At 40.2% G+C, this 26,423-nt stretch overlaps 1 protein-coding gene across 2 annotated transcripts in view; it reads right to left on the minus strand.

Annotated features, from left to right (window-relative positions):
* Positions 1 to 869: 869 nt before the first annotated feature.
* Positions 870 to 26,423, minus strand: part of STAP1 (signal transducing adaptor family member 1) — a 34,750-nt gene continuing 9,196 nt past the window's right edge. The window contains exons 1-8 of one of the 2 annotated variants that reach the window (XM_044225046.1): positions 26,235 to 26,298; positions 20,075 to 20,188; positions 17,223 to 17,279; positions 14,063 to 14,232; positions 12,443 to 12,571; positions 6,164 to 6,233; positions 3,453 to 3,549; positions 870 to 1,809 (exon numbers count right to left, since the gene is read on the minus strand). In XM_044225046.1, the coding sequence (XP_044080981.1) occupies positions 1,775 to 1,809; positions 3,453 to 3,549; positions 6,164 to 6,233; positions 12,443 to 12,571; positions 14,063 to 14,232; positions 17,223 to 17,279; positions 20,075 to 20,188; positions 26,235 to 26,297 (735 nt within the window). In that variant the 5' untranslated portion in view covers position 26,298 and the 3' untranslated portion in view covers positions 870 to 1,774. Of the gene's footprint in view, positions 1,810 to 3,452; positions 3,550 to 6,163; positions 6,234 to 12,442; positions 12,572 to 14,062; positions 14,233 to 17,222; positions 17,280 to 20,074; positions 20,189 to 26,234; positions 26,299 to 26,423 lie in introns of those variants that run through there. The other variant, XM_044225045.1, reaches the window with a different exon arrangement.

A 26,423-nucleotide genomic window follows, 5' to 3' on the forward strand; every position in this document is an offset into this window, starting at 1 on the left:
ATTTAAAACATGCTTTGCAAAAGATACTATTAAAAGAATGAAAAAGGAAACAGTATTTGCAAATTATACCTGACAACTGACATACCCTGAATATGTACTGAGTAATCAAAATTCAACCACAAGAAAACAACCCAACAAAAATGTGGGCAGAGGGTTTAAATATTTTACCAAATGAGATATATGAATGTCAAATAGCACATGAAAAGATGCTCAACATAATCACCAGGGAAATGCGTATTAAAAGCACAGAATACCACTACACATTTATTAGAATAACTTTTTTTTTTTAAATGATAATACCACCAGGGTTTGTGGTTGGCTCAGTTGGTAAAGCATGCAACTCTTGATCTCAGGGTCATGAGTTCAAGCCCCATGTGTGATGTAGAGTTTACTTAAATTTTTTTTTTAAAGTTAATGACAATACCAAGTGCTGATGAGGATGCAACTACAACTCTCCAGCACCAATGGCAGATGTGCAAAAAGGTAGACCTGCTTGTGAAGAGAGTTCCACAGTTTCTTACAAAGTTAGATGGACTCTTTTTGTTGTTTTTTTTTTTTTAAGATTTTATTTATTTATTTGACAGACAGATATCACAGTAGGCAGAGAGGCAGTCAGAGAGAGGAGGAAGCAGGCTCCCTGCTGAGCAGAGAGCCCGATGCGGGGCTCGATCCCAGGACCCTGAGACCATGACCTGAGCTGAAGGCAGAGGCTTAACCCTCTGAGCCACCCAGGTGCCCCTAGATGGACTCTTTTTGTATACCAATAATCTCATTCCCAGATATTTTACCCAAGTGGAATGAAGACGTGTACACAAAAGTCTGCACTTGACTATTAATATGGTTCAGTAAGTAATAGCCAAGAACTGGAAGCAACCCTAATACATTTTAATTGTTGGATGGATAAACAAACTAATTCTTCCATACAGTAAAATACTATTCAACAAAAAAAAGAACAAGCTAATAATATAACACTTACCTGACTCTAGACATTATGATGAATGAAAGTAATCAACCTCAAAAGTTTTCTATACTGTGATTCCATTTATATGACAGTTTGGAAAATGCAAAACTATAGGAGTGGAAAACATCTTAGTTGCTAGGGATTGTGGGTAGAAGAAGGGTTGACTATAAAGAACATCAGGGCATTTTTTTGAGGTGATGGAACTTTCTGTATCTTGATTCTGATGGTGGTTGTCACAACTCATTGGACTGTATACCAAAAAGTGAGTTTTATTGCGTGTAAGTTAAATTTTTTAGAAAGAAGTTTAGCCCTTGTACATAAGACGCATCACACTTGGATCCATTTATTCAATTCACAGTTTCACCTATACTGAAATCTCTAGCAGAGCCATACTTGATCCTTAACGCTAAGAATTTCTAGCCCAAGGACTTGAGGTTTGCTTCACCTCTTAATAACTCTGAGATCTCACATGAGAGAGCCTGAGCTAACTCCTCAAGTATCAGAGAATACGTGAGGAGAGTGGTTCAGCCAGCTCCAGCTGGCCACCGGCACCAGATGTGTGAATGAGGCCAACTTGAAACACGCGGCCCCGGTCAGGCCATCAGCAGGTTACAGTTGCGTAAGTGACAGCAAGTGAGACTAGCAAAGGAACTGCCCAACCGAATCCAATCCAAATTGCCAATGCACAGAATCATGAGCAAATAAAATGGCTGTTGATTTAACGACCATGTTTTTGGGGTGGTTTGTTACATAACAGTAGATAACTGACATGCAAATTATATCAGATTCACCATCACCTTAAACTTTTTTTTTTTATTTTAGAGGTGTTACAGGAGATCCTTCGGTCTCTGAAAAAAAAATTATATCAGTTACTACTTCTTATATTAATAATCATATTAAGTAATTCTTAATAGATTTCTGTAAATGGTTTTTCTGAATTAAGCCTGTGTAATATATTATTCCAGCCATGTCTATAGTAATGTGTTCATCCCCTGTAATTCTATTTTCAGAGAGATGTTCGGAAATTAGTATACAGAAAAGCTAAAGATGTGATAAGAGGGCTGAAGGAACTAATAACTTATCGAGGACAGAGAAAGACTAAGGGAGGGGGGCGCATTGTGGCTGCTTTTATATATTTGATGGGCTTTTTAAAACCCTGAGTTGTTCCAAAACCAGAAATTGGATTAATATATAGAAGTTAAAGGAAGAAATATTTCAGACTTACTATTAAGAAAGAATTCTCTAAGATGAGCACTGATCAGAAGTGAAGTGTGCTGCCTCAGAAAGCAGTTAGGTGACCATCATTAGGAATTTTCAAACAAGCTGACTGGTCACATCTTTTTCTTTTTCTTTTTCTTTTTTTTTTTAAGGTTTTATTTATCTGACAGAGAGAGAGAGAGATCACAAGTAGGCAGAGCAGCAGACAGGTAGGGGGAGGGGGAAGCAGGCTCCCCGATGAGCAGAGAACCTGATGCGGGGCTCAATCCCAGGACACTGAGTTCATGACCTGAGCAGAAGCCAAGGGCTTAACCCACTGAGCCATCCAGGTGTCCCTGACTGGTCACATCTTAGAGATGTCTTCTGTACTGAGTGTGCAGGTGATTCCTATATACAGTGAGACACTGTACTGGACAATTTCCCTAAAGCTCCTTCAGACTCAGTTTCTTTATTCGGCATCACAAGATTCATATGTTTTCAACCTTGGACTTTTAAAGTTGCTGGCTTTTTAAATTTAATCAGACTTTTCAGATATGCTGTGATGCAGGCAGCCAAACAAAGTTGTTTTCCCTCATAACCTGTAGGAACAGAGACTTATTTTGTTATCTGACGCTCAGGCCTCTGCCTTTACGGTGGAATCAGCCTCTCTCTCAAATCATCTATCCCCAGAGGGAATTCCATCTTCATCCATTTTAATCTGACGAGGGCATTTGATGTTAACAGATCATACTTTTAAATCCCGTTTGGTTTCCATGACTCTATATATGAGTATGGTTTTTTGTCTTATCTCTGAACTTATTTGATAAAGACAAGTAGAAGGGTACATGGGTGGCTCAGTCATTTAAGTGTCTGCCTTCGGCTCAGGTCATGATTACAGGGTCCTGGCACTGAGCCCCGCATCAGAGCCCCTGCTTAGAGGAAAGCATTCTTCCCCCTCTCTCTCTCTGCCTGCCATTCCCCCTGTGCTCTCTCTTTCTCATTCTCCATATTATAAATAAAAAATCTTTAAAAAGAAAACCAATTAGAATGATGATGAAATTAGACACAAAATACATGCCTATGACTTTTCTTTCTCTAGAATGGGCCACCGGAATATATTGGTCCTCCCTTATTTTCACAGGGTTAATGATAAAATGACTTACAAATAGATAAATTTAAAAGCTGAACTACATTCCTACCTGGTTGGTATTAAAAATCATATATGGGGGTTGGTGGGGAAGGATTGTTATTTTGTTTTGCTTTCCTTAATACAGCAATGAAGTGAAGAACATACCAGAGGTTTCATCGGCTGAATATATAAATGGTCGTAAATTTCCTCGAGTCTCTTTCATGAAATAATCAATGACACTGAAAAGGTTTGGGAGTGTGACCTGTACAAAGAGAGTGAGAGAAGGCTCGGTATCATCCATGTGAAGAGAGTTGAAAAAAGCTCATGTGAAAAAAAAATTTTTTTAAGATTGATTTTATTTATTTGACAGAGACACAGAGAGACAGGAAACATAAGCAGGGGTAGTAGGAAAGAAAGAGGCAGACTTCCTGCTGAACAGGGAGCCCGATGCGGGGCTCCATCCCAGACCCCTGGGACCATGACCTGAACCGAAGGCAGACTCTTAATGACTGAGCCACCTAGGCGCCCCAGGTCATGTGAAATTTAATGAAGATTACTGTGAATTTCCTGATCTTTAGTAAAACATGTCAATACTTCACTTCAAAAAGGTACTGAATGGCCAGTGTTTCCCACCTATGCATTTTTTCTCTTTTATAGTATCTAATTCCCTGTTGAGAAATTTCCCCCCCACCGTGGGATATATTTTGGTCGACAATAATTAGGTACTCTGCAATTCCCTAGTTATTGCATGAGAATGTGACACAGGCCAGAAAATGCTCCCTTCCTGAAGTCTGAATTTGAGGAGAGGAACCTGGAAGAACAGCAGGTTCCTAATCAGAAGGCTCTCACTAGAACAACAGGAGTTAGTTTTTTGCACTCAAAAATCCGCATAATAACTTTTGACTCCTCCCAAAATTAAAGACTAACAAACCTACCGTTGACCAGAAGCCTTACCAAATAACGTAGTTAATTGACGCATATTTAGTATGTTATACATTATTATATACTGTATCCTTACAATAAATAAGCCAGAGAAAAGGAAATATTAAGAAAAATCACAAGAGAAGTACATTTAGCAGTACTATTCTGTATTTATCAAAAGAAAAAAAAAAACCCACATGTAAGTGGACCCATACTTTTATATTCAAGGGTCAACTGTACAAGTAGCTGCTGCTTAGTCCCTGGAGGCCTTCAGCTGTCCAGTCATTTCATGGGTTTTCCTATGTTCTTAAATCTGTCTTTACTTAAGCTAGTTATTTGGTTTCTTCTGTTTGAAACCAAAGAACCCTTAAAGCCAGAGAATTTACCATTTTAACATCTCACTGTAACAGGAGAGTTTACTTGGCCAAGAGTACCTGAAATGGCTTGCCACCCCCAAACCAATATTTTTATACAAGTAAAATCAGGCTAAACCCGAATGCCCCTGGAATTCATAAAATGTCAACCTGGTTGAGGGCTAAGGGAGGGGAGTGTGAAAGGAGAAAAAGCAGTCCAGGCAGGTAACTTTCCTTACATGGGGGCCTGTTCGGGCTAATTACAGAGAAATGAGCCCCGTTCACCAGTCACAGAGGCACCTTCTTCTCCCCTGACTGTTGCTTCCAGTCAGTTGGTTATTTGCGTTGTTTGTTTGTTTGTTTCCTTCATTAGAATTTTTGAAAAAGCCCCAGCAGGCATGGACCTGAGAGCCGGGGAGCTCAGGGAGGCATTTATGGCCAAGAGGGAGGTGAGGTGTGTGAGTCATCAGCTGCTCTCCTCTTGGCAAGAGTCACTAGTGCATTCTAAGAAGTGGGATCTAAACATAAAAAATTCAGGGACGCCTGGGTCGGTTGTGCATTTGCCTTCAGCTCAGGTCATGCAAGATCCAGGGTCGTGGGACTGAGTTCTGTATCAGGCTCCCTCCTCCGTGGAGCCTGCTACTCCCTCTGCCCGCCACTCCCCCTGCTGGTGCGCTCCCTCTCTCCCTCTGACAAATAAAATCGTTGTTAAAAAAATAATAATAAAAATAAAAAACCATAAAAATTCAGCTAGACTGCCCCTTTGTCCATCTGATCAACACAATGGGCTTGAAGAGGCAGAGGCACTAAGAGCTCAATTTTAAAGATGTTAAAATAAATATCTTCAAGACTCATTAATTCCATTGATGTGATATCACTTCCCCAATCTAGTCTTCCCACTGCTGCAGCCTAAGATGGCAGAACTATACTCTCTTTTTCTGGCACCTGGACCATGGCTCACATCACTGCATTTTCATTGGTTGAGATGAGTGTAAGTACCAGTTTTCCCACCTGTATCATGGGCATCCCTCAGGGTCACGGTCAAGATTAAATTAAGTAATACATGCAAGTTCCTTAGCTGTCTGCCCAATACCGTGACCTAGTGATTGTATCATGAGCCCCATGGTACCGTTGAGAGGGATTGCAGACCAGGAAGGGACTGTTTCTTCATGATTATGTTGCTAGTATGAGGGAGATTTCTAAACTTCTACATGATAGGTATTAGAGGACTAGGCATTCACAGATTTTTTTGTCCCCCATTAGAAATAATCACATTGAAATACGTATCATTGGAGGATGGAAAACAAGCATTTAAGAAAAAAATCTTCCCTCCCTGAAAAAATCATATTGATAAAGATTACAGGGAAACAAAAGTAGAAAGAATTGTTAGCAGAGTCTCTCCTGAGCCTCCGCATCCACTTGTTCTATCTCACGTCTCCCCCTGGATCTCTGCCACTTCCGGGGCTCCTTCACATGGCTACTTCTCACCACACTATGTTCCTGGGGAAGGGGTCTGCTTTTCCACCTTTCTTTGAATTCTATAAGGTAGATTTGGAAAAAAGCAGGAGAAAATTCCTCAAAAACAAGGAAATTGCTACTTACAGGTTTTTCCAGTTCAATAGTGTAGTTTTTTCCTACACTCATCACTTTGTAGTGCTTGATTCTTGGCGTGCTAAAATGAAAAAAAAAAAGGTTATTCTCCATTTGAATATACTATTGGATCAAATCAAACTAAAGTGAATATAAAATATCTCCTCTATAATAAAACCTACATTCCCATTCCTGTAGTTAGGCAAAAAAATAATAATAACAATGATAAAAATAAAAAAATTTTAAATGGTTGTTTTCATTTTATTTTCCCAGTTCTCTATGTCTGTTTTTGGAGGGGTTATACATTAGGGATACCAAGTCACTGAGTGGGTGATGGATAACAGGAAAAAAGGAATCAAGAGCTGAAAATCTTTCAGGCAGAAATTATCATTTTTTTTTAAAGATTTTATTTATTTATTTGACAGACAGAGATCACAAGTAGGCAGAGAGGCAGGCAGAGAGAGAGAGAGGAGGAAGCAGGCTCTCCGTGGAGCAGAGAGCCCGATGCGGGGCTGGATCCCAGGACCCTGAGATCATGACCTGAGCCGAAGGCAGAGGCTTTAACCCACTGAGCCACCCAGGCGCCCCAAAATTATCATTTTTAAAGCCACTAATTTACAAAGCAGGCAACATTATAATATCCTAAGTAGGTACGTACAAATCAGATTTTTATTCTCTAGATTAAAAGGAAAGTAGAAAGAATTACTGAAAGCAAATTACTTTCTATTCTACGTCATCACAATTCCAATGAGAAATCCCTGAATGGCCGTCCTTCCTGCTAGCTCACAGACCACCTTCGATACCTGCTCACTTCAGGCTGACTTAGAGATCTGGAAAGTGCTCCGGGACAAGGTGAGCACAGTAGATGAAGCGTAATGTCTTCCTCTTCTATGGTCACATAGCACTCTAAATGATTACCACCCTAAACACATATTCCATTAACGAGAATTGCTTAAGAGCAAGAAGCACAATCTATTCACCTTTGTCTTCCAGCATGAGGCACGCAATATTTATGAAACTGAATTTTGAAAATACTACAAGCCTGTCTTACAGTGCCATTGGCTACAATTAATTAATACTGAGAGCAGAAGTAAAAATGTTTGCCTTGAATTCTTTTGATTCACGTGACAACAGTGTCAGGACCAAGAGTTTTTTTAATGTTGAAAAATGTAAAGCATTTATTACACTGCCATTGGCTTGAAAGAGAAACTAATTGAACATCTGTCCGATTTACAGAAGCGGTCCAAAGCCGTCTGCCAGGTTGAGTTTGTTGGCAGGGTCCTCCACCTTCTTTATCACCCGTCTCTCCACTTATGGGCCACATTCCTCTAGGACTGAACTACAGTTCTTTTCAAGGGACTTTTTCCTCATCTACCATCCTATCCCAATATTCTCTCCATTGAATGTCACTGGAAAACAGCTAATAATTTTATTCTACTGTCTTATTCTAGAACTTTACTTTTAAGACATGGGATAAAACCTAACTAACCTTGTCCCCTCCTAAAAAATAATTAAAAATAAAAAGTGTTCTTGATTGCCAGTCCTTCAGGAATCACTAGCAGACTGGTAAAGGAAACATTTTTGGACGAAGGTCTTACAAGTACCTTCCTTTGGAGTGATTGGCGCTGGCTTTATTTTTATCCCTACCTGAAAAGGACTTTGATAATCACATAGTTACTTTTGAAATCTCTCATCCTTTCCAATTAGATCTTCTATATTTTTATGAAACAAGTGATTCTTATTCCTTGGAAGACTGACAGAAAGCTTGAAGGGTGTGATCTTTATCACCAGAAAGATTGAGGTTCAAATTCTGCTTCTCTGTGTAAGTTCTCAGCCTTCATTTCTTCATCTATAAAATGGAGATGGTAATTCCATTCCTCACAGGACTGTTGTGAATTAATGTCTGAAAAGTCCTTAGTACAGTATCTTGCACATGTAGACACGTAGCAAATTATAACTCTTTTTACTACGTTTTAAATTTATCACTTTAACTTAGTAGCTTCTTTAAGGCTTAGCTGCTTCATTTATAAAACAAGGAAAAAACGGTCTCGGTTTTTACTGTTTCTGGAGGAAATGCTTGTCAAGCACCTAGCTCAGGACCCCCACATGGTACCCTGGAAGCGATGACAATGATAGTTGTTGGTAATGACTGTTGTGTCATCGTCATCGTTATTCATGACAAAGCTTCGGGAGGAAAAGCAGCAAAGATTAAGAGTCTCTTGGAACTTTTGACTAAAAGGACTGAGTTCTGGAGCAGAAAGTAAGGTAAAAAAAAAAAATTCCGTTGAAGTCGCTTAGGCTTTGAATCTCATTTAAGACCTTTGCTTTTCTTTCATATTTTGTTTTGTTTTTCCCAAGAAATAAAGATAGAAGAAAAAAGGATAAAATTTTCTATACTGAGGTTTCCTGATTATGACCTCAAAAAAGAAGTAACCTGTCTTTCAACAAGTGTGTGGCCTTAAATGTGATATAATGTGTATAGCCTCTTACCCAAATTTCTGCAAAGGCATTAATTTGGGGTCAATATTTTCCACTGTTTCCTTGGCTAATGGCTTTCCAAAGTATATATATACTACTAGCTTGCCATGTAGTCATAACAATTTTAAGAAAACAAAGGCCAAACCACTAAGTTTGTTGTAAGAATAGCTCTGTCTTATGAATTCACACACCACTGGGTTGGGTAAAGTGAGGTATTTTACATCAGGAGAGGGTCACCGGATAATTGGGCACTGAATGACTTTTGCAGTTCTTCCCAAGAACTACAGTCTTCCCTCCTACAGCTGCTTTGTGAACTGATGGAGATAATATTTTTTTTTTAAGATTTTATTTCTTTATTTGACAGAGATCACGAGTAGGCAGAGAGGCAGGCAGAGAGAGAGAGAGAGAGAAGCAGGCTCCCCGCCCAGCAGAGAGCCCGATGTGGGGCTCGATCCCAGGACCCTGGCAGAGGCTTTAACCCACTGAGCCACCAGGCGCCCCGAGATAATTTTACTTTTAAGCACTGCTTTGTAAACTAGTCTGTACTTTTCAGTTAGTATTTTGCCAGACACACCTAAATTTGCATGGCTGCACATTTCTCCTACAACCTGTAAGAGAATGAGTTGGTTCTGTGGGTTGTTACCCACCTGTGTTCAGGTGCTTCCTAATCGTCTAGATTTTTTGTCAAAGTCTTTACATTAAGCTCTACAGTCTAACAAGGTAACATTCTACTATTCTCTAAAACGGCTACCCTGTTAAACAGAAGATATGAAATCTAGACTTCTAAAAGTTCTATTTTGAGGGAACCTGGATGTCTCAGTTGGTTGGGCATCTGCCTTCACCTCAGGTCATGATCCCAGAGTCCTGGGGTCGAGTCCCACATCAGGCTCCCTGCTCAGCGGGAAGCCTGCTTCTCCCTCTCCCTCTCTCCCTGCTTGTGTTCCCTCTCTCCGTGTGTCTCTCTGTCAAATAAATAAATAAAATCTTTTTCAAAAATATGAAGTTTTGTGGGGAGGAAGATTCGTTTTATGAAATGTTATGTTTTTAGGACCATCAGTTGTACAAAAGCATGAATTTTTATATGAATTCAAAATGGAAGTGATTTTACTAAAATTACAATTATAGAAGTTTGATATGAATTTCTTTGCCAGGCTCTTTCTTGGGAGTTTAAATATAGCTTAAATACCATAGAGATATAAGTAAAAACTGTGACGGTCAGTTCATATCCTAAGTATAGAAACTCATTGCATTGGTCAAAAACCACATCGACATCAGGAAGCGCTGTTATTTCTGAAAGCTCACGTTTACAGAAAATAAGGTGCAAAAGCTGGGCTAATTTAGACCATCTTAAAAAGATCAGGTTGCTATTGTGCAGAAAATATGTGGTCTTTAAAGAGTCATTAGGTCTTAGGGACTTTGTTCTCATACAGAATAATAATGCAGGGTTCACATGCTAATGGATCAAACACTCAATCCAACCAAGAAAAGAATAAAATGAGGGGAAAAAAGCTTATCACTCCCTTGTGTGATTTAGCTTTCCAGCCGTTAAATTTTTTTTAAAACAAAATCTGAAAAATGGATTTTAATTCCGTTTTATATGCTCTTAAGTTTTAAAGGCATACTCAATTCAATTTCCTAAAACCCTGAAAAGGAATAAGCTCCTTGACCAGAATGTACGCAACAGAAAAATTCACTGTTTGCCCAGCGTTTCTTTTAAGCTCACTTATATGTGAGGGCAGTCACAATTTTTATTTCTTTCGGATTTGTTTCGAAAGAGCCAATTGAATTATAAAGCAAGTAAATTAAAATTGAGTAATCTGTGATATTCTACCATATTAGTTGACAATATATTAACTCTTGGGGCACCTGAGTGGCTCAGTGGGTTAAAGCCTCTGCCTTCGGCTCGGGTCATGATCCCAGGGTCCTGGGATTGAGCCCCGCATGGGGCTCTCTGCTCAGCAGGGAGCCTGCTTCTCCCTCTCTCTCTGCCTGCCTCTCTGCCTACTTGTGATCTCTGTCAAATAAAATAAATAAAATCTTAAAAAAATATATACATATATATATATAAACTCCAAATGTCAGTCTTTATAATAAAAAATAATAAAACAACAAGAAGGTTAAGTTGACATAGGTATTCATTATGGAAAATCAAACACATATACTCACACAAAAAGCTCTCTCACTTAACACACAGAACCGGGACCTGATCTGCCTCTGACGTTCTTGCCGTCCATTCAGGGCACACGTCTGGTGTCTAAAGATGAGTTTCTGTTTAATATGGAGTAACTGGCAAGTGAGGAAGCTTGTTGGACCATGGTGCATTGTAATTACTTTCTTTTTACTGCCTCTAGCCATTGTCAGTGTCGTCATATTTAATATACTTAGAATTACTGATATTTAGAGTGGACTGACTGGTGAACAGATGCACCGACAGATATGTTACAGCTAAAATAATTCATGGAATATTACCCCCAGAAAGAATAGCAAATTAAAGAGTCAACGTTCTGGTTATGCTTTTATATGAAAGATAATTACTTACAGAACTTTTTCACTTAGGACAAAAAAATGTCCTAATGTTTTAATTTTATTATCATTTGTCAAAGTGTTAATAACGTGGAGTGCTTATTTATTGACATGCAAGATTTCAAAGACTCAGAGCTGGAGTGGACCTTAGCAGATCCAACCACCTTAGCTACATGGAAAAATCAACTATGGTATGTAAGTATTACTGACTTCATCCAAGGTAAACCATTTTACCAGAAAGAAATTCTTAACCTTGACAAGAGGCTCCAAGTTGTCCTTTATATGGATGTCAATCATGTCGCTTCTTCATGCATCACAGTCCAGTGGCCTCTTGTGCCGTTCAGAGTATATAACTGTCCCTCAGCGACACGCAGGGCTCAGAGCGATCACTCGCTCCCCCCACCTCTGGAATCTCGTAGGCACTGGTTGCCTGCTCACTGCATTGCAATCACAGGGACCTCTTTGTTTTTGAACAAACTGAGCCTTCTCCTGTCTCTAGGCATATGCACTTGTTGCCTGAAGTGCTCCTGTCCTAGATACTGGCTTGGTTTGTTCCCTCACTTCCTTCAGGGCCCTGCTTAAATGTTAGCCAATAAAGGAGGCCTTCTGTATTAAAACAATAGCAATCGGAAAATGTTTCTCTATAAATCATCTCTGAGTGTTCCCATCTCCCTCATCCTATTTAATTTTCTTCCATAGTCCTTATTACTATACATATGATTTTTTTTAAAGATTTTATTTAATTATTTGACAGACAGAGATCACAAGTAGACAGAGAGGCAGGCAGAGAGAGAGGAGGAAGCAGGCTCCCCGCTGAGCAGAGAGCCCGATGCGGGGCTCCATCCCAGGACCCTGGGATCATGACCTGAGCCAAAGGCAGAGGCTTAATCCACTGAGTCACCTGGGCGCCCCTACATATGATTTTTTAGTTATGCATTTATTTACAGTCCATGTTGCCTTACAAGAATGTAAACTCCTTACATTGTTGTTTTGCTCACTACTCCATCCTCAGTATCTAGAATATTACTTGTTCTCATAATAGTCGTTCAATAAAGATGTGTGAAATGAATGAATGAGCAAGAGAATTATACGCAGGATCAAAGTAATTTGCCCATTCTTCCTACTGCAGATATTAGCCTTGGCTCTGCTTCTATAACATTCTCTCCCGATTCTTACGTTTATATTTTTAGCCCCAACAGAACACATAGCAGGTGGTGATCATGTGCAACTTTGCTTTCTAAAGTGATACCAGGCTTTTAACAATTCCATACTTTTTTTAATTAAACTTACTCTATCTCCTGCCGGATAGTGATGGAGTAGCTTTTGCTGTCACTACCAGGTCTCAGGATCATATTTCCCAAAGAAGGGTTCTTCTCAAGCATCTCAGTTGCTTCTTTCCGGGACACGGTATAAAAACATCTACAGAGGTGAGACAAAAAAAAAACCAAAAACAGGATTTTTTTTTTTTAACTGATGAAGATCATTACTTTGAAAATTCTACAAAACTAATCCTAAGAGCTGCAGTTATTAACTTTTCTTAATTTCTGGCTTTATTATTGTAATTATAATTGTATAATTACTATTATTACAATCCTGGCCACTATTAAATACACTTTATGCTTAACGCCTTTACTCCCTCATCCCTCCAAACCTCTTTCTTTAACCAAAGAAGACCTGAAAAGTTATCTCTTGGTCAGTATATAATCACCAGTATCATCTAAAAATCTAAGATAAGAATTAATACTGTATCCCCAGTTCTTAATCTCAGTTTATAATAAGCTCTTGCAAAAATAATATTTATTGGTGGTTTCTCTTCAGGGACACAAAGCATTTCTTTATATGTTTCTCTTGTATGGTCTGTTTTAAATAACTGGTATTTAAGAGTATGTCTGAATTCACTCCCTTGGGTATAATATGACATTCTAATGGCATTGGTGTTATTTTTAGTGTGTAACATTTTTAAGAAAGCCCTTCCCATTTTTATAGTAAATATTGTGGTCAATGAAAGGTCTGTTTTATCAACAGAGAAATATCTGGCAGGATATGCCATGCCCTGACATGTTAACAGTGAATATGTGTGACTGGTAAGACAAAGAATGATTTTCAGGTTCTTTTTATCTGGCTGTAATAAATGCGTAGTCCATGTATGGAGGAAAAGAGCAAAAGAAGCGGTCTCTGTGACTTCTAACCCATCAGTCCATCAGGTGTCACTGGTTTCAGTCGAACGTGATGGTAGGCAGGTTTCGGCAAGTTCGGGGCGGCTAGACTATATGTGAGAAGCTGACGTCACGGGTGGTACCGGGACAAGATTCCTGGACAAGAAGACCACGGTTCCAGGAGGAAAGACCTCACCATCTTAGTCACAATTTACAGCACGTTAAGAGTAGAAAATAAAAGTGTTGCTGACTTGGGCCTGTCTGTGCCTCTTCTTTTCCCCAACACCACCTTACACGGTTTACACTTGGCCTTCCTCAAGTACAAGTTCAGTGACCCCTCAGTGACAGGACAAGTGAATAGGACATTCACAGACTTCAAATTCTTTGGTATAATTTTCCGACAGAAAATCAGTCCATCATGGAGCTGCATGGTGGGGAAAAAAAAAAAAATCTTTTCCTTCTTTCTACATAGCATTTTTTATTTAGGTTTGAGCTTCGGGAAAAAATATTTAGTGTAAAGGTGTGGGTGGAAGGGGATTTCCTGTGTGGTAAGAGGTTGGCCCAAAGCTACATTTCGCTTCTTGTTGATCACGACACGGAAGAGGAACTGTGGCATCTCCTCAGAGATGTAATGTTCATCCACAAGACAGCCTCCTGTCCCCGCTTGAATGAGGTCAAGGGCTCACTCTCTTTGATAATGAGAAATTACTATTAACGATCGAGGGACAAACCCCAGAGGTCGCGGTGCACTCACGCTGGCATAGGGCTCAGTACATCTGCGTAATCTTCGGCCGGTTCCTTCTTGTCCACAGCTGAGCTCGGGGTCTGCTCTGTCTCAATCCTCCTTTTTTTCTCTCTCTCTAGGACTTCGTGCAGTCGAATTACTTGCCCGGGGAGGAGGGACACGTGTTGGGGAACGGACAGCTGAAACCAAAGAAAGCAGTAGGCAAACAAGGACAGCAGGATGACTGCTGTTAGCGACAAGGAGACCGCTGGGGCTCTCAGGGGCTTCAGTCATCTCATACACATGGAGGGACAGAATCAGGCACAGAGGACCTTGGTGTCTTCACTGCCTCCAAACCAACCAAAGAGCTCTAACCTGTGCCCGGTGCCCAGTCTTCCTAGAAGTGTTCCTTTTAGCCTGGCACACAGCGCGGTATACCCGCCTCGCACTACAAGCTAATTCAAGTTAACGACGGACTCTCGTTGTTCATGCTGAGTTCACTAGTTCTTGCTGCCCGGGCAATCCCAGAGCACCTGCAAGGCGCCGTGTTCTCCCACAGCTAACCTGGGATTAGCCCCCCAGGCACACGACAACACGGAGTAGAAATGGAACTCTTCATTAGATGCCTGAGAATTGGTAGTCGGAGGTCCATATTCTGGCGTTTTTGTGTGTCTATTTCAAACTGACATTCACACGTTAGGATTATGATACTACCCTCCTTCATTTGGTTTTTGACCTTTTCTGGAGAGATATTTTGGATTGAGCAATCTATGCCCTCCTGATATTCATACCCCGGGTTTACATCTCCTTATGACCTATTTACATGTGCTTATTAATCCTATTGTTTCTATCTTATATATATGCATATATATGACATTTGAAATAAAAACATAATAAGGGTATACAATCAAAAAGTTATTCTTCTGAATAACTAAACTAACAATCAGTAAAGTTATTTCCTTATATACCAACCCAGAAAAAAATAATAGAATGAGGTGGGGAGCCTGGGTGGCTCAGTGGGTTAAAGCCTCTGCCTTCAGCTCAGGTCATGATCTCGGGGTCCTGGGATCATGTCCCACCTCGGGCTCTCTGCTCAGCAGGGAGCCTGCTTTCCCCTCTCTCTCTGCTCTGCCTCTCTGCCTACTTGTGATCTCTCTCTCTGTCAAATAAATAAATAAAATCTTTAAAAAAAATAATAGAATGAGGTGAAACAAATGAAAAACTACTGCTTATTCATCGCCTATTACGTCCCAAGCATGGGGTCATTCCAAATCTTCACAGCAATACTATAATAAAGATATTGTTATCTTTACTCCACAAGTAGGAAAAAAAAAAGTTCAGAAAGATTAAATAACTAGTCCAGGGTCACATAGCTAGAAAGTTTTGGGCTCAACCTCCATTTTATTTAATTCAAAAGCAAATTCTCTGCTCTTTTAACTATAATCTGTGTTTCTCAAGCTTCTGGTAAAGTTCTCCTCTAACAATAGCAAGGTGTGAATATACACAGAGTGTTCAGGGAACACAATAAAAAACAACATTTAGGGGCACCTGGGTGGCTCAGTGGGTTAAAGCCTCTGCCTTCGGCTCAAGTCATGATCTCAGAGTCCTGGGATCGAGCCCCGCATCGGGCTCTCTGCTCCACAGGGAGCCTGCTTCCTCTTCTCTCTCTCTGCCTGCCTCTCTGCTTACTTGTGATCTCTGTCTGTCAAATAAATAAATAAAATCTTAAAAAAAAAAATTTACAGAATACAAAATTAAATAATAATTTTTCTTCTCTTGGAAGTTCAGGTGAGTTGTATTTTGTATTCTAAATATATCTATGTACACATTAATATGAAAACAATGCTTTTTATCCTTACCTCAAAAAAAAGCTAAGAACATTTTTTTTCCCAAAATAATTAGTGTGTCAGGAAGATGCACCCCAAGGCTTTCCTGTGGTTTTAGTGTTCTCCTTCATACTACTCACATGCCCTTGGAGGACTTGGATCCCCGTGTAAGAAGTGCCATGCCACACAATGTCTCTTTTCCACAACACTGATTCCGTTTCCCCAAGAGTTTCTTCCCCGTCACAAGTCAGCATGCCTTTCACATCTTCAACCAGACCCCTTTTCTAGCCTCCTGTGACTTCCCTGCATAGGGAAGTCCAACTTTTACCTGTTGTTGGCTGCCCTGAAGAACCAGCATCTATCATCTCGATCAAGTGCGGTGTGTATTTCGTGGGACTGCAAAGCCTTCACTTAAGAGCTAGCTTTGGACAGCGTCTGGATTTAACTGACTGTAATAAACATACAAAGTTTTCTTCTCCTCTAAAAGTATCAGAACATGGTTCTCTTTCCGGGGCTGGCTCTCAAAGACCCTCACATTTATAAGACAGTCACTACAGTATCTTCATTTAAAATAATGGAGATCGTGCTTCAACAGTTAACTGTAAACTGTTGGTCTTACTATTTGTCTCTGATAAGATGCCACAGAGTTGAACGTGTAAGCATTGCTTTGTCTTAAGACTCACTACGCAAATGTTTAAAAGGTGAATTTTCATTTTGATGAGCTGTTATATTGTTTATGTCATTCACAATATTCATCTCTTAGCATTTTATAAATATGTATTAAATGAATTAGAAAGTAGTTTTGGAAGATGCAATGTAAGCTATAGATATTAGCATTAGAAAGGGCCACTGTGTCAAGGGATAGGACCAAAAAAATAGATCTCCCTGACCACCTGTAGCTCTCTAGCTAGCACAAGGCCCTCTTTACTTTCTACATAACAATCATCACAGTTTTAATTTATCTTGTTCATTTTCTTTTTTTTTTAAGATTTTATTTATTTATTTGATAGAGATCACAAGTAGGCAGAGAGGCAGGCAGAGAGAGAGGGGGGTAAGCAGGCTCCCTGCTGAGCAGAGAGCCCGATGCGGGGCTCCATCCCAGGACCCTGGGATCATGACCTGAGCCGAAGGCAGAGGCTTTAACCCACTGAGCCACCCAGATGCCCCTATCTTGTTCATTTTCTTTCTTCCTTTCCATCCACCTGATAAAAATATAAATTTCATGAGTAAGTGTAAGGGTTTATATCTCCTCTTTTCAGTTCTTGTTTCTTTGACCTTTTTCACTCTGTGTGGTTCATAGCCAGTGTCCAGTAAATAGTTGCTGAATTTATGAATCAGTCAAAAGTAAGGTCTTCCCTACGTACCTCTGTTACTGTAAGAATGAAGCCTCTCCATTCTTCCCCACTTTCTGTGTTCTCTGTCTAAAGAGGAAGACAAAAGACAAAGACAAAAGAAGAAAAGACATGAATGTAAACATTCATACTTTTAATTACTTCAAATAACTTTAGAATTCCATACAATTATTTTCTAAGTCTCAAAACCCGGCAAGATTGACAAAATGCGTATTCTTCTATTGAAGCACATTGTTTTAAAAGGTCAGTTGTAATTTTTTAAAGCACTTTAGTCGAAAGGAAGAAACAAATCATTTTACTTTTTGCTTAAAATTGTTAATGTGCATTTGTTATGAAATTTCAATACTATTTTCTTTTGTCACAAGTATATAGTTTTGTGCTGTTTGCTTCCTCAACAAGTAAAATTATACAAACTTACTTAACTCCAAAAAAATGTAAATGTTAGGACACTTATTTCCACAATATATCAGTTAATGGTTCCCACTATCCCCCACCATTGGTATCTAACACTGACTGGCTTTAAGTTTGGGGTAATTGGGTAAGACCAATGTGGGTTTTTTGTTTTTTTGTTTTTTGTTTTTTTTTTAGATTTTTTTTTTTATTTATTTATTTGACAGAGCGAGATCACAAGCAGGCAGAGAGGCAGGCAGAGAGAGAGGAGGAAGCAGGCTCCCTGCTGAGCAGAGAGCCCCATGCGGGACTTGATCCCAGGACCCTGAGATCATGACCTGAGCCGAAGGCAGCGGCTTAACCCACTGAGCCACCCAGGCGCCCCCAATGTAGTTTTTTTAAGGAAATTTTTAAGGAAAAATTTCCGGTTATTAACTCTAAATCCTACTAATGCAGCCAATATTTGTTAAGTAGTTCTACATGGCAGCTCTAAGTACTTCCATGTATTAACTGATTTAATCTTCCTGGCAACTCTGCAAAAGTTTAAAAATTTTTATTTTGTGCACTTGCTCATTTAGCATATGTATTGAGTGCCTTTAAGTTCTAGACACTATTCTAGGTACTGGTTTCCATCAGAGAACAAAACAAAAATTCTTGTTCTGATGAAATTTTGGGTCTAGCAAGGAATAATAAGTCATAAATATAATTATGAGTAAATGGTATAGCTTCAGAAGGAATTAAATGGGAGAATAAAATGTGTAGCAGTGTAAAAGACATTGGGAACTCTTGAGGGGTTCAGGGACGGGAAAAGGTAATGAATAAAATAGCCAGAAATCAACCCTAGGTATCTGACTCCAATCTTGTGTTCTGAACTGCTGCATCAGAATCACGTGCGAAGCTTGCTTAAGACAAAGATTCTGAGGCTCAGGGTTAGGGGCAGGGCCTAGATTTCCTAAGTAAAATGATTTCTAGTCCAGTAGTTCCCTTATTTGTGTGAATACATCACAAGATCCCCAGTGGAGGCCTGACACCACAGATGGTACTAAACACTATATATAACCATGTTTTTTTCCTATAGGTACATACCTATGATAAAGTTTTATTTATAAATTAGACATAGTAAGAGATTAACAACAATAATGTAATAAAACAATTATTACAATAGTCTGTAATAAAAGTTCTGTGAATGTGATCTTTCTCTCAAAATATCTTATTGTCCTGGGGTGCCTGGGTGGTTCAGTCCATTAAGCGTTCAGTTCTTGATTCTCGCTCAGGTCGTGGGAGGTCATGGATCGCACCCAGCATCAGGCTCCCCGTCAGTGTGGAATCTCCTTGAGATTCTCTCTCTCCCCCCTCCTTCCCCTCCCCCCACTCGTGCTTTCTCTCTCCCTCAAAACACATAAATAAAATCTTAAAAAACAATCTTATTGTACTCTACTCACCCATCTCTTTGTGATGATAAATGAGCTGATAGAATACCTAGGTGAGGAAATGCTACGAATGACATGGGCACTGTGACCGAGTGGGGGGCTACTGCGGACCCTCTGATAACAGGCCAGAAGGAGGCTCACCTGCTCCTGGACCACGGCTGACCACAGGTCACTGCAATCACTTCAAGTGGAGACTATGGTTCTGCGAATCTTATAACCAGAGCTTGCAAGACCAACTCCAACATCTTATTCAACGCCAAGGCATTCTCTTTATGCTATTACTATAGTTGTTGGTTGATTTTAATGGGCTCACTTTGAATGTCCATTCAAGAAAAACATTTTTTCTATGGAAGTTCTGGGTGTACAGTGACAACTTTAACAAACGAGATCTCTGCTCCTGTGAGGTTTAGGGTTATATGAGTTGAATACCATATTTCACTGTGTATATCTAGCACACAGTTCTTTTTGGAGTTTTCCTCACTGTAACAATAATGTTCTTTACCATTTTTTTCCTTTTCTAATACGGAATCCAGTCCAGGGTCACACATCACATATAGTCGTCACACTCCAATTTCCAAAATTGGCAACAGGTGTCCAGTGTTCCTTTGGCTTTTTTACGGTGGCATTTTTGAAGACTATAGGCCAATTGCCTTGCAAAATGTGTCTCGATTTGTGAAATATGGGTTTTTCTAATTTAGTGGTTCCCAACATGTATGATGTTGGACGGGTCTCAGATTCATCTGGGAAGCTGGTGAATGTCAATTCAAGAACAACTTTTTAAAAACACCAGATGGGATCCCTGACTTTGTTGGAGGACAGAAGTATATGGTTTCAACGTGCTTGTATACTAAACAAGGGAACATGCCCTTTCAAATCCCTATTTAGAAAACTGCAGTTTTTGGCAAAAGGCAAGAAATATTAACAAAGTATGAGACTTGGCAGCTCCTCTTAGAATTCCTCTTTATCTCAGCCACTGGGTTGTGCAGTGGCCAGTGCTATTTATAACTACAACTTGTTTCCAACTAATTGCTTCTCCTTACTCACCTTCAGTTGCACTTCCTCTTTTGGCAAAACAAGGGTGAATTTTGCACAATTCTTTACAGTTGAATTCTCGTCCGTAAGACATGTGAGGTCTATTAGGTCTAACTTGTCAACATACTGCAAAGATAAAGGCAATCCCATTAAATTATTTCACAGGTAACGTGCATTAGGTCTGGCAGGCAGGAATAGAAGAAATCTCTTCCCTTCAACTGATTTGTACCTTGCATGACATCCTGGTTTTCAGCTGGGCGTTGCGACCCTTCTGAACCGAGAGGGTGTCTGGAAAATGTATTATGTGGCAGTGTGCTAGACCTGACTCATACAGGTTCAAAAAAGCTGATTTTTTTTTTAAAAGATTTTATTTATTTGTTTGACAGAGAGAAATCACAAGTAGATGGAGAGGCAGGCAGAGAGAGAGAGAGGGAAGCAGGCTCCCTGCTGAGCAGAGAGCCCGATGTGGGACTCGATCCCAGGACCCTGAGATCATGACCTGAGCCGAAGGCAGCGGCTTAACCCACTGAGCCACCCAGGCGCCCCAAAAAAGCCGATTTTTTATTTTTAGGAATTTTGCAAGCCAGTCTCTAAACACAGCCTTTGTTAAGAATTAAATGATATAAACATAAAACTTTTTTAAAACAAAGGTAATCAAATTCAAAGCTCATTATTTTCCAATTATATTACTGAAGAGTATTCCTGCTACACTCTTGAGGTTGTTTACACCTTCGCCTCTATTTGATGGAAATGCCATCTAATGGTGCACTAGTGTAGGCTTCTTCCCAATTCATTGAGGTCACACTGTTAGGTTGAAATCAGCTATGATGGTGGAAGTATTTACATCCCGGAAATTGGGAAATCTTACAAATTAGGGCTTGATCTACTCTTTTGTTAGTTGTCCTAAGGGCCAGCAAAAAAAAATTTTTTTTTTCCCCTGCAGAGGCTAGGAAGAAAATGCATCTGGATTTGTGGACCACATAGAGTCTCTGTTGCAAATTCCTATAGTTGTTGTTGTTTTAATATTTGGAAAGGGTCAAAAATATCCTTAGCTCATAGACTGTACCAAGTCAGGCCACTGGCTAGATTGGGTTCAAGGGCCACAGTTTGCTTGGCTCTGGTTGAGACATAAGAAAGTAAAGGAGAAAAATGTTAATAATGCAGGTGAAACTTTAAAATTTGTTGTGTCTGAAACTTTTTCATTGTTTTTTTTTTAACTTTTTCATTGTTAACAGAACAGAAAGTTGCCAAAATATTCTTCCATAATTCAGAAACTATTGTTACTCAGAGAACTTGCCCATGTCATTGACAAAGAGGTGACATACATAAATATTGCTTTGCTTTCCTCTTATTCATTAATGTAAACAAAATTATCGCCAACTTTCATGTCAAACGTCATTTTTTTTTTTAAAGATTTTATTTATTCATTTGACAGACAGAAATCACAAGTAGTCAGAGAGGCAGGCAGAGAGAGAGGAGGAAGCAGGCTCCCCGCGGAGCAGAGAGCCCGACGCGGGGCTCGATCCCAGGACCCTGGGATCATGACCTGAGCTGAAGGCAGAGGCTTTAACCCGCTGAGCCACCCAGGTGCCCCTCAAACATCATATTTAATGACAATAAATTTATTAGGGAAACAGCAGACTGGAAACAATTTCATTTGTCAAATCACAATTGAATTACAATCATAGTTAGCCATGGACCCGAGTTCAGAAAAATCAATGAAAGTATTATGTGAGAATCAACTGACTATATGGAAATTACAATAAAGAATATTGTGTATTTTATTTTTTTAACTGTGTGCCACACATTCTTTTTATCAGTAATATTTACAATATATTTATATACATATATTCATATACAAAATTTTTTCCAGAATGCTGGACATTTATCACATGCCACTGGTTATGAGAATCCTATTAAGAAATTCCTATCTTGGGGCACCTGGGTGGCTCAGTAGGTTAAGCCGCTGCCTTCGGCTCAGGTCATGATCTCAGGGTCCTGGGATCGAGTCCCGCATCGGGCTCTCTGCTCAGCAGGGAGCCTGCTTCCCTCTCTCTCTCTCTCTGCCTGCCTCTCTGTCTACTGTGATCTCTCTCTGTCAAATAAATAAATAAAATCTTAAAAAAAAAAAAAGAAATTCCTATCTTATCCCAATACAATAAAAATACTTCTTCTGAACAACTGGTATATATGGATTTTTCTGTATGCAACTGGCCAAACTTGCTTTCTAGTATTAGACCAGAACCACCTCCAGTAAGTGCAGTAAAGTTTTTATGGCATAATTTTTTTCTGAATTAGCCTTATTCCTGACTTCCTTATATTTGCCTCTGTTTTGCCCAATATAACTTATTTTACTATGTTCTTGTAGGTCTCATTTTATTTTTCTGAATAAAGTAAGGCATAAAAATAAGTAAATTTTTTTCCAGACCTATTCCTGTGTTGATGAAGTTAAGGAAAATTTGGGTTGGCCGACTCATTTTCAATGAACAAAGAGCTATTTAGAATGGAAGGGAAGGCATAAGGGAAGCCAGACCGAATTTCAAACTACACAAGATCTTTTTCTGATAGATTGTCTACATCAAGCTAAGTGAGTTTTGCTGAAACAAAGGAGGAAGCAAGAGAGGAAGAACTGGGCAAATTAGACAGAGAGCTGTAAACTGATCTATTGATTAGAAGAAAGGAAGTTCTATCCTTTTTTTTGAATTGTAGTGTTGAAAAGAGCCTTAAAGGTCATCTGTCTAATCTACTGCCGTCTGATGTCTGACCCTCCTTCAGGGCAACCCTCCATGTAGCCGTCCTCAAACGATAGCTCAGACAAGAGGAAACTCATGCCTCCTATGCCACTCTAGCAAGTTTTTCCTTGTTTTAAGCCACGGTTTTTTGTGGGTTTTTTTTTTTTTTTTAAGATTTTATTTATTTATTTCACAGACAGAGATCACAACTAGACAGAGAGGCAGGCAGAGAGAGCGGGAGAAGCAGGCTCCCTGCGGAGCAGAGAGCCCGATGCGGGGCTCGATCCCAGGACGCTGGGATCATGACCTGAGCCGAAGGCAGAGGCTTTAATCCACTGAGCCACCCAGGCGCCCCGCCACAGTTTTTTCTCTAGAGAATTTCCATCCATTGGTCTCAGTCCCCTTTCTCTGTAATAACATGAAACAAATTCATGGGTTCTTTCACATGACCTCCTGATAGCCTTTCAAATAAAAGCAGCTTTAAATTCTTCCCCACTAACCTCTTAATATCTACAGTTCTCACCTGTTCTATCTCTGTGCTTTCTCCTGAGACTATCACCCAACACAGTTCCTAAGGCCTGCACCCTCTTTTAACAAAATTAGTAGATGGACAGTTCTGCGGTATTTCATTGTAACAGTCTCTTCATGGCATAATGGTTAAGAATTTGGACTCAGGGGGCGCCTGGGTGGCTCAGTGGGTTAAGTCTGCCTTCGGCTCAGGTCATGATCTCAGGGTCCTGGGATCGAGTCCCGCATTGGGCTCTCTGCTCAGCAGGGAGCCTGCTTCGCCCCCCCCACTGCTCTCTGCCTGCCTCTTTGCCTACTTCTGATCTCTGTCTGTTAAATAAATAAAAATCTTTTTTTTTAATAAATAAAAATCTTTAAAAAAAAAAAAAAGAATTCGGGCTCAGGAGCAAGATCTGGATTTTAGCCCTTTCATTCTCTGATTTTGCACAACTTCTGAATCCTGAAACTTGACCTCTCTCATCTGTAAGTGGTGATTGAAACAGTACCCACTCTAGAGTTGTTATAAGAATTAGATGAGATATTGCATATAGATATCACCTGAATGCAGGTGCCTGGGTGGCTCGGTTAAGCATCTGCCTTTGATCAGGTCATGATCCCAGGGTTCTGGAATCAAGTCCCATGTCAGGCTTCTCGCTCAGCGGGGAGTCTGCTTCTCTGCCCATCCCTTGGCTTGTGCATTCTCTCTCTCTCTCTCTCTCTCTCTCTCAAATAAGTAAACTTTTAAAAAACTAAAAAAATTATAAAACATCTGAATGCTTACTATGTGCCAACTATTTTCTTGTCCTTACGTTCACTACCTCGTTTAATCCTTTTGATAACCTCATGACACGGACTAACCTTTCCATCCTAATTTTAGAGATGTGAAAATACGCGTGCTGGACAAGACCTTTACTTGGTCCTCTAGGTTTACTTTGATCTACTCACCACACAGTGCTATGCACCAGGACAGAGACTGATGTGGACAAAATCTGACTTCCTTTTGGGTGGGACCCTGGTTAACACTGGCAGATCAGAAGACCGAGGAGAATGAGCTATTTATGGTCCCATACAATTGCTTCGTCAGTCAAAGGTCATCCTCCTCTGAACGCACTCATCTTTGCACACCTCTGTTCACTCTTCTCCCGCTTTGTAAAATGCATCTTGGGCACAAGAGTAGGGTGCTGTTCCTAGCCTCAAAGTTCTGCTCTACCCTTTGTGGTTTTCCTACATCCTGTCCACAGCTTTGAATATAGCATCAACATTATACTTCCTTCAAAAACGTCCAGTTTGAGGGGCGCCAGCCGGGCTTAGTCAGTAGGGCGTGAACTCTTCGTCTCGGGGATTCGAGCCCCACGTTTGCTGTAGGGATTACTTAAAAATACAATCTTAAAAAAAAAAAAAATGCCCAATTTGAGATGTCATCTGTTCCTTACCACTTCCCTGTCTGGTAGACTGAGACAGAGAGAGGTTAGATAACTGACCTGAAAACCCACAGTTAATGGCAGCAGAGCCATCACACCACCACCACACAACCCCCTACCCCACCCCCCCCACTGCTCCCCCCCCGCCCCCTCCGCCCCCCCCCCCCCCCGCAGTCAGCCTGAAGAGCCGGCTGCCCTCCCTAAGTGGTAGCGCCTCCCGCCCGGGAGTGAGACAGCAGTAACTGCAGGCGGCTCGCCCACTCACGTGAGCTGCCCACGGTGTAGGGCAGGGGCTGTCACAGGCTTACTGACATCAGTAAGCCGCTGGAAGGCACAAGGGCAGAATTCATTTTATTAAAATTTATTATGGTCTTTGGAAACACCTTTACACAAGTCTTGCCTATCCAGAATTCCGGAGAAAGATGATTATTTTAAGTTTGCTTTTCGTTTTTTTGGGGTGTTGTTTTGTTTTTATTTTTTTAAAGATTTTATATATTTGACAGAGATCACAAGTAGGCAGAGAGGCAGGCAGAGAGAGAGGAGAAAGCAGGCTCCCCGCGGAGCAGAGAGCCCCACGCGGGGCTCGATCCCAGGACCCTGGGATCATGACCCGAGCCAAAGGCAGAGGCTTTAACCCACTGAGCCACCCAGGCGCCCCTGTTTTGTTTTTTAAATGACTTCTACTGAGTTTGTGTAATGGCCCTGAAATGGCCCTGAAATGCCTCCAGGTGGAAAACGTCACAAAGGCTCTTTTTCTGTTCCTTTCGGGGCAGGTAATGATGATGATGTAAGAATTGGGAACTACTACATCCATGGTCTAAAGTGTTTAAACAAGTGACTAGATCATAAAATCTTCTATGGGGCATAACATTCCAAGGTAGGCAACAGTTTGGCATGAAAATGCTACATTTTTTCTGTGGAAAAATGAAATACACTGTTTTCGATTTTTGTGGGAAAGTTGAAATATAAATCAATAATTTAAAATTACTACTCATAAATTAATCCCGGAATCTATTGTGATTCTCATGCTTAAGCCCTTAGAAGTCCTCTTCAGTGGGTTATGTTTTTGTCTCCCTAGGACAATTAAATTGTGACATATTTTTTTATGTTATAAGGCTTTGGGGATCATCTAGTTCCTTTCAGATGGTAACTGTGTGCTACAGCAAGATAAAAAGCTGGGAAAATTAAGGCTATCCCTTGGCATAAACAAGTTGTAGTCAGATATCTGGCTAAAATATTCATGTTTCAAGGCACCCCAGTGGCTCAGTCCGTTCAATACCTGCCTTCAGCTCAGGTCATGATCTCAGGATCTAGGGATCAGAGCCCTGCCGAATCTGCTTCTCCCTCTCTCTGCCCCTCTCCCTGCTTGTGCTCGCTCTCGCTCTCTCTCGCTCTCTCAAGTAAATAAATAAAATCTTTTAAAAAATAAAATAAAAATTTCACGTTTCAACCAAGTTTCTATTATTGGGATCAAAAAGAAAAAAATGCAAAGTTAAAGGCATGAGTTTATACCTTTTTCCCAGGTTCCCTGGAAATTTCACCATGGGTCTTATACCTGATAGCCCCCACAGACATAATAAAAGTTCTTATTTGAATTGCTTTTACTAGAATATCTTTACTTTCGGAAGATGGAAAACCCCAAATAAATAGAACTATATGCCAAGTCCATATTAGGAAAAATCGAATCAGCTGAATTTGTTT

Source organism: Neovison vison, chromosome 11 (assembly GCF_020171115.1).
Source record: "Neovison vison isolate M4711 chromosome 11, ASM_NN_V1, whole genome shotgun sequence".
Taxonomy (NCBI): domain Eukaryota; kingdom Metazoa; phylum Chordata; class Mammalia; order Carnivora; family Mustelidae; genus Neogale; species Neogale vison.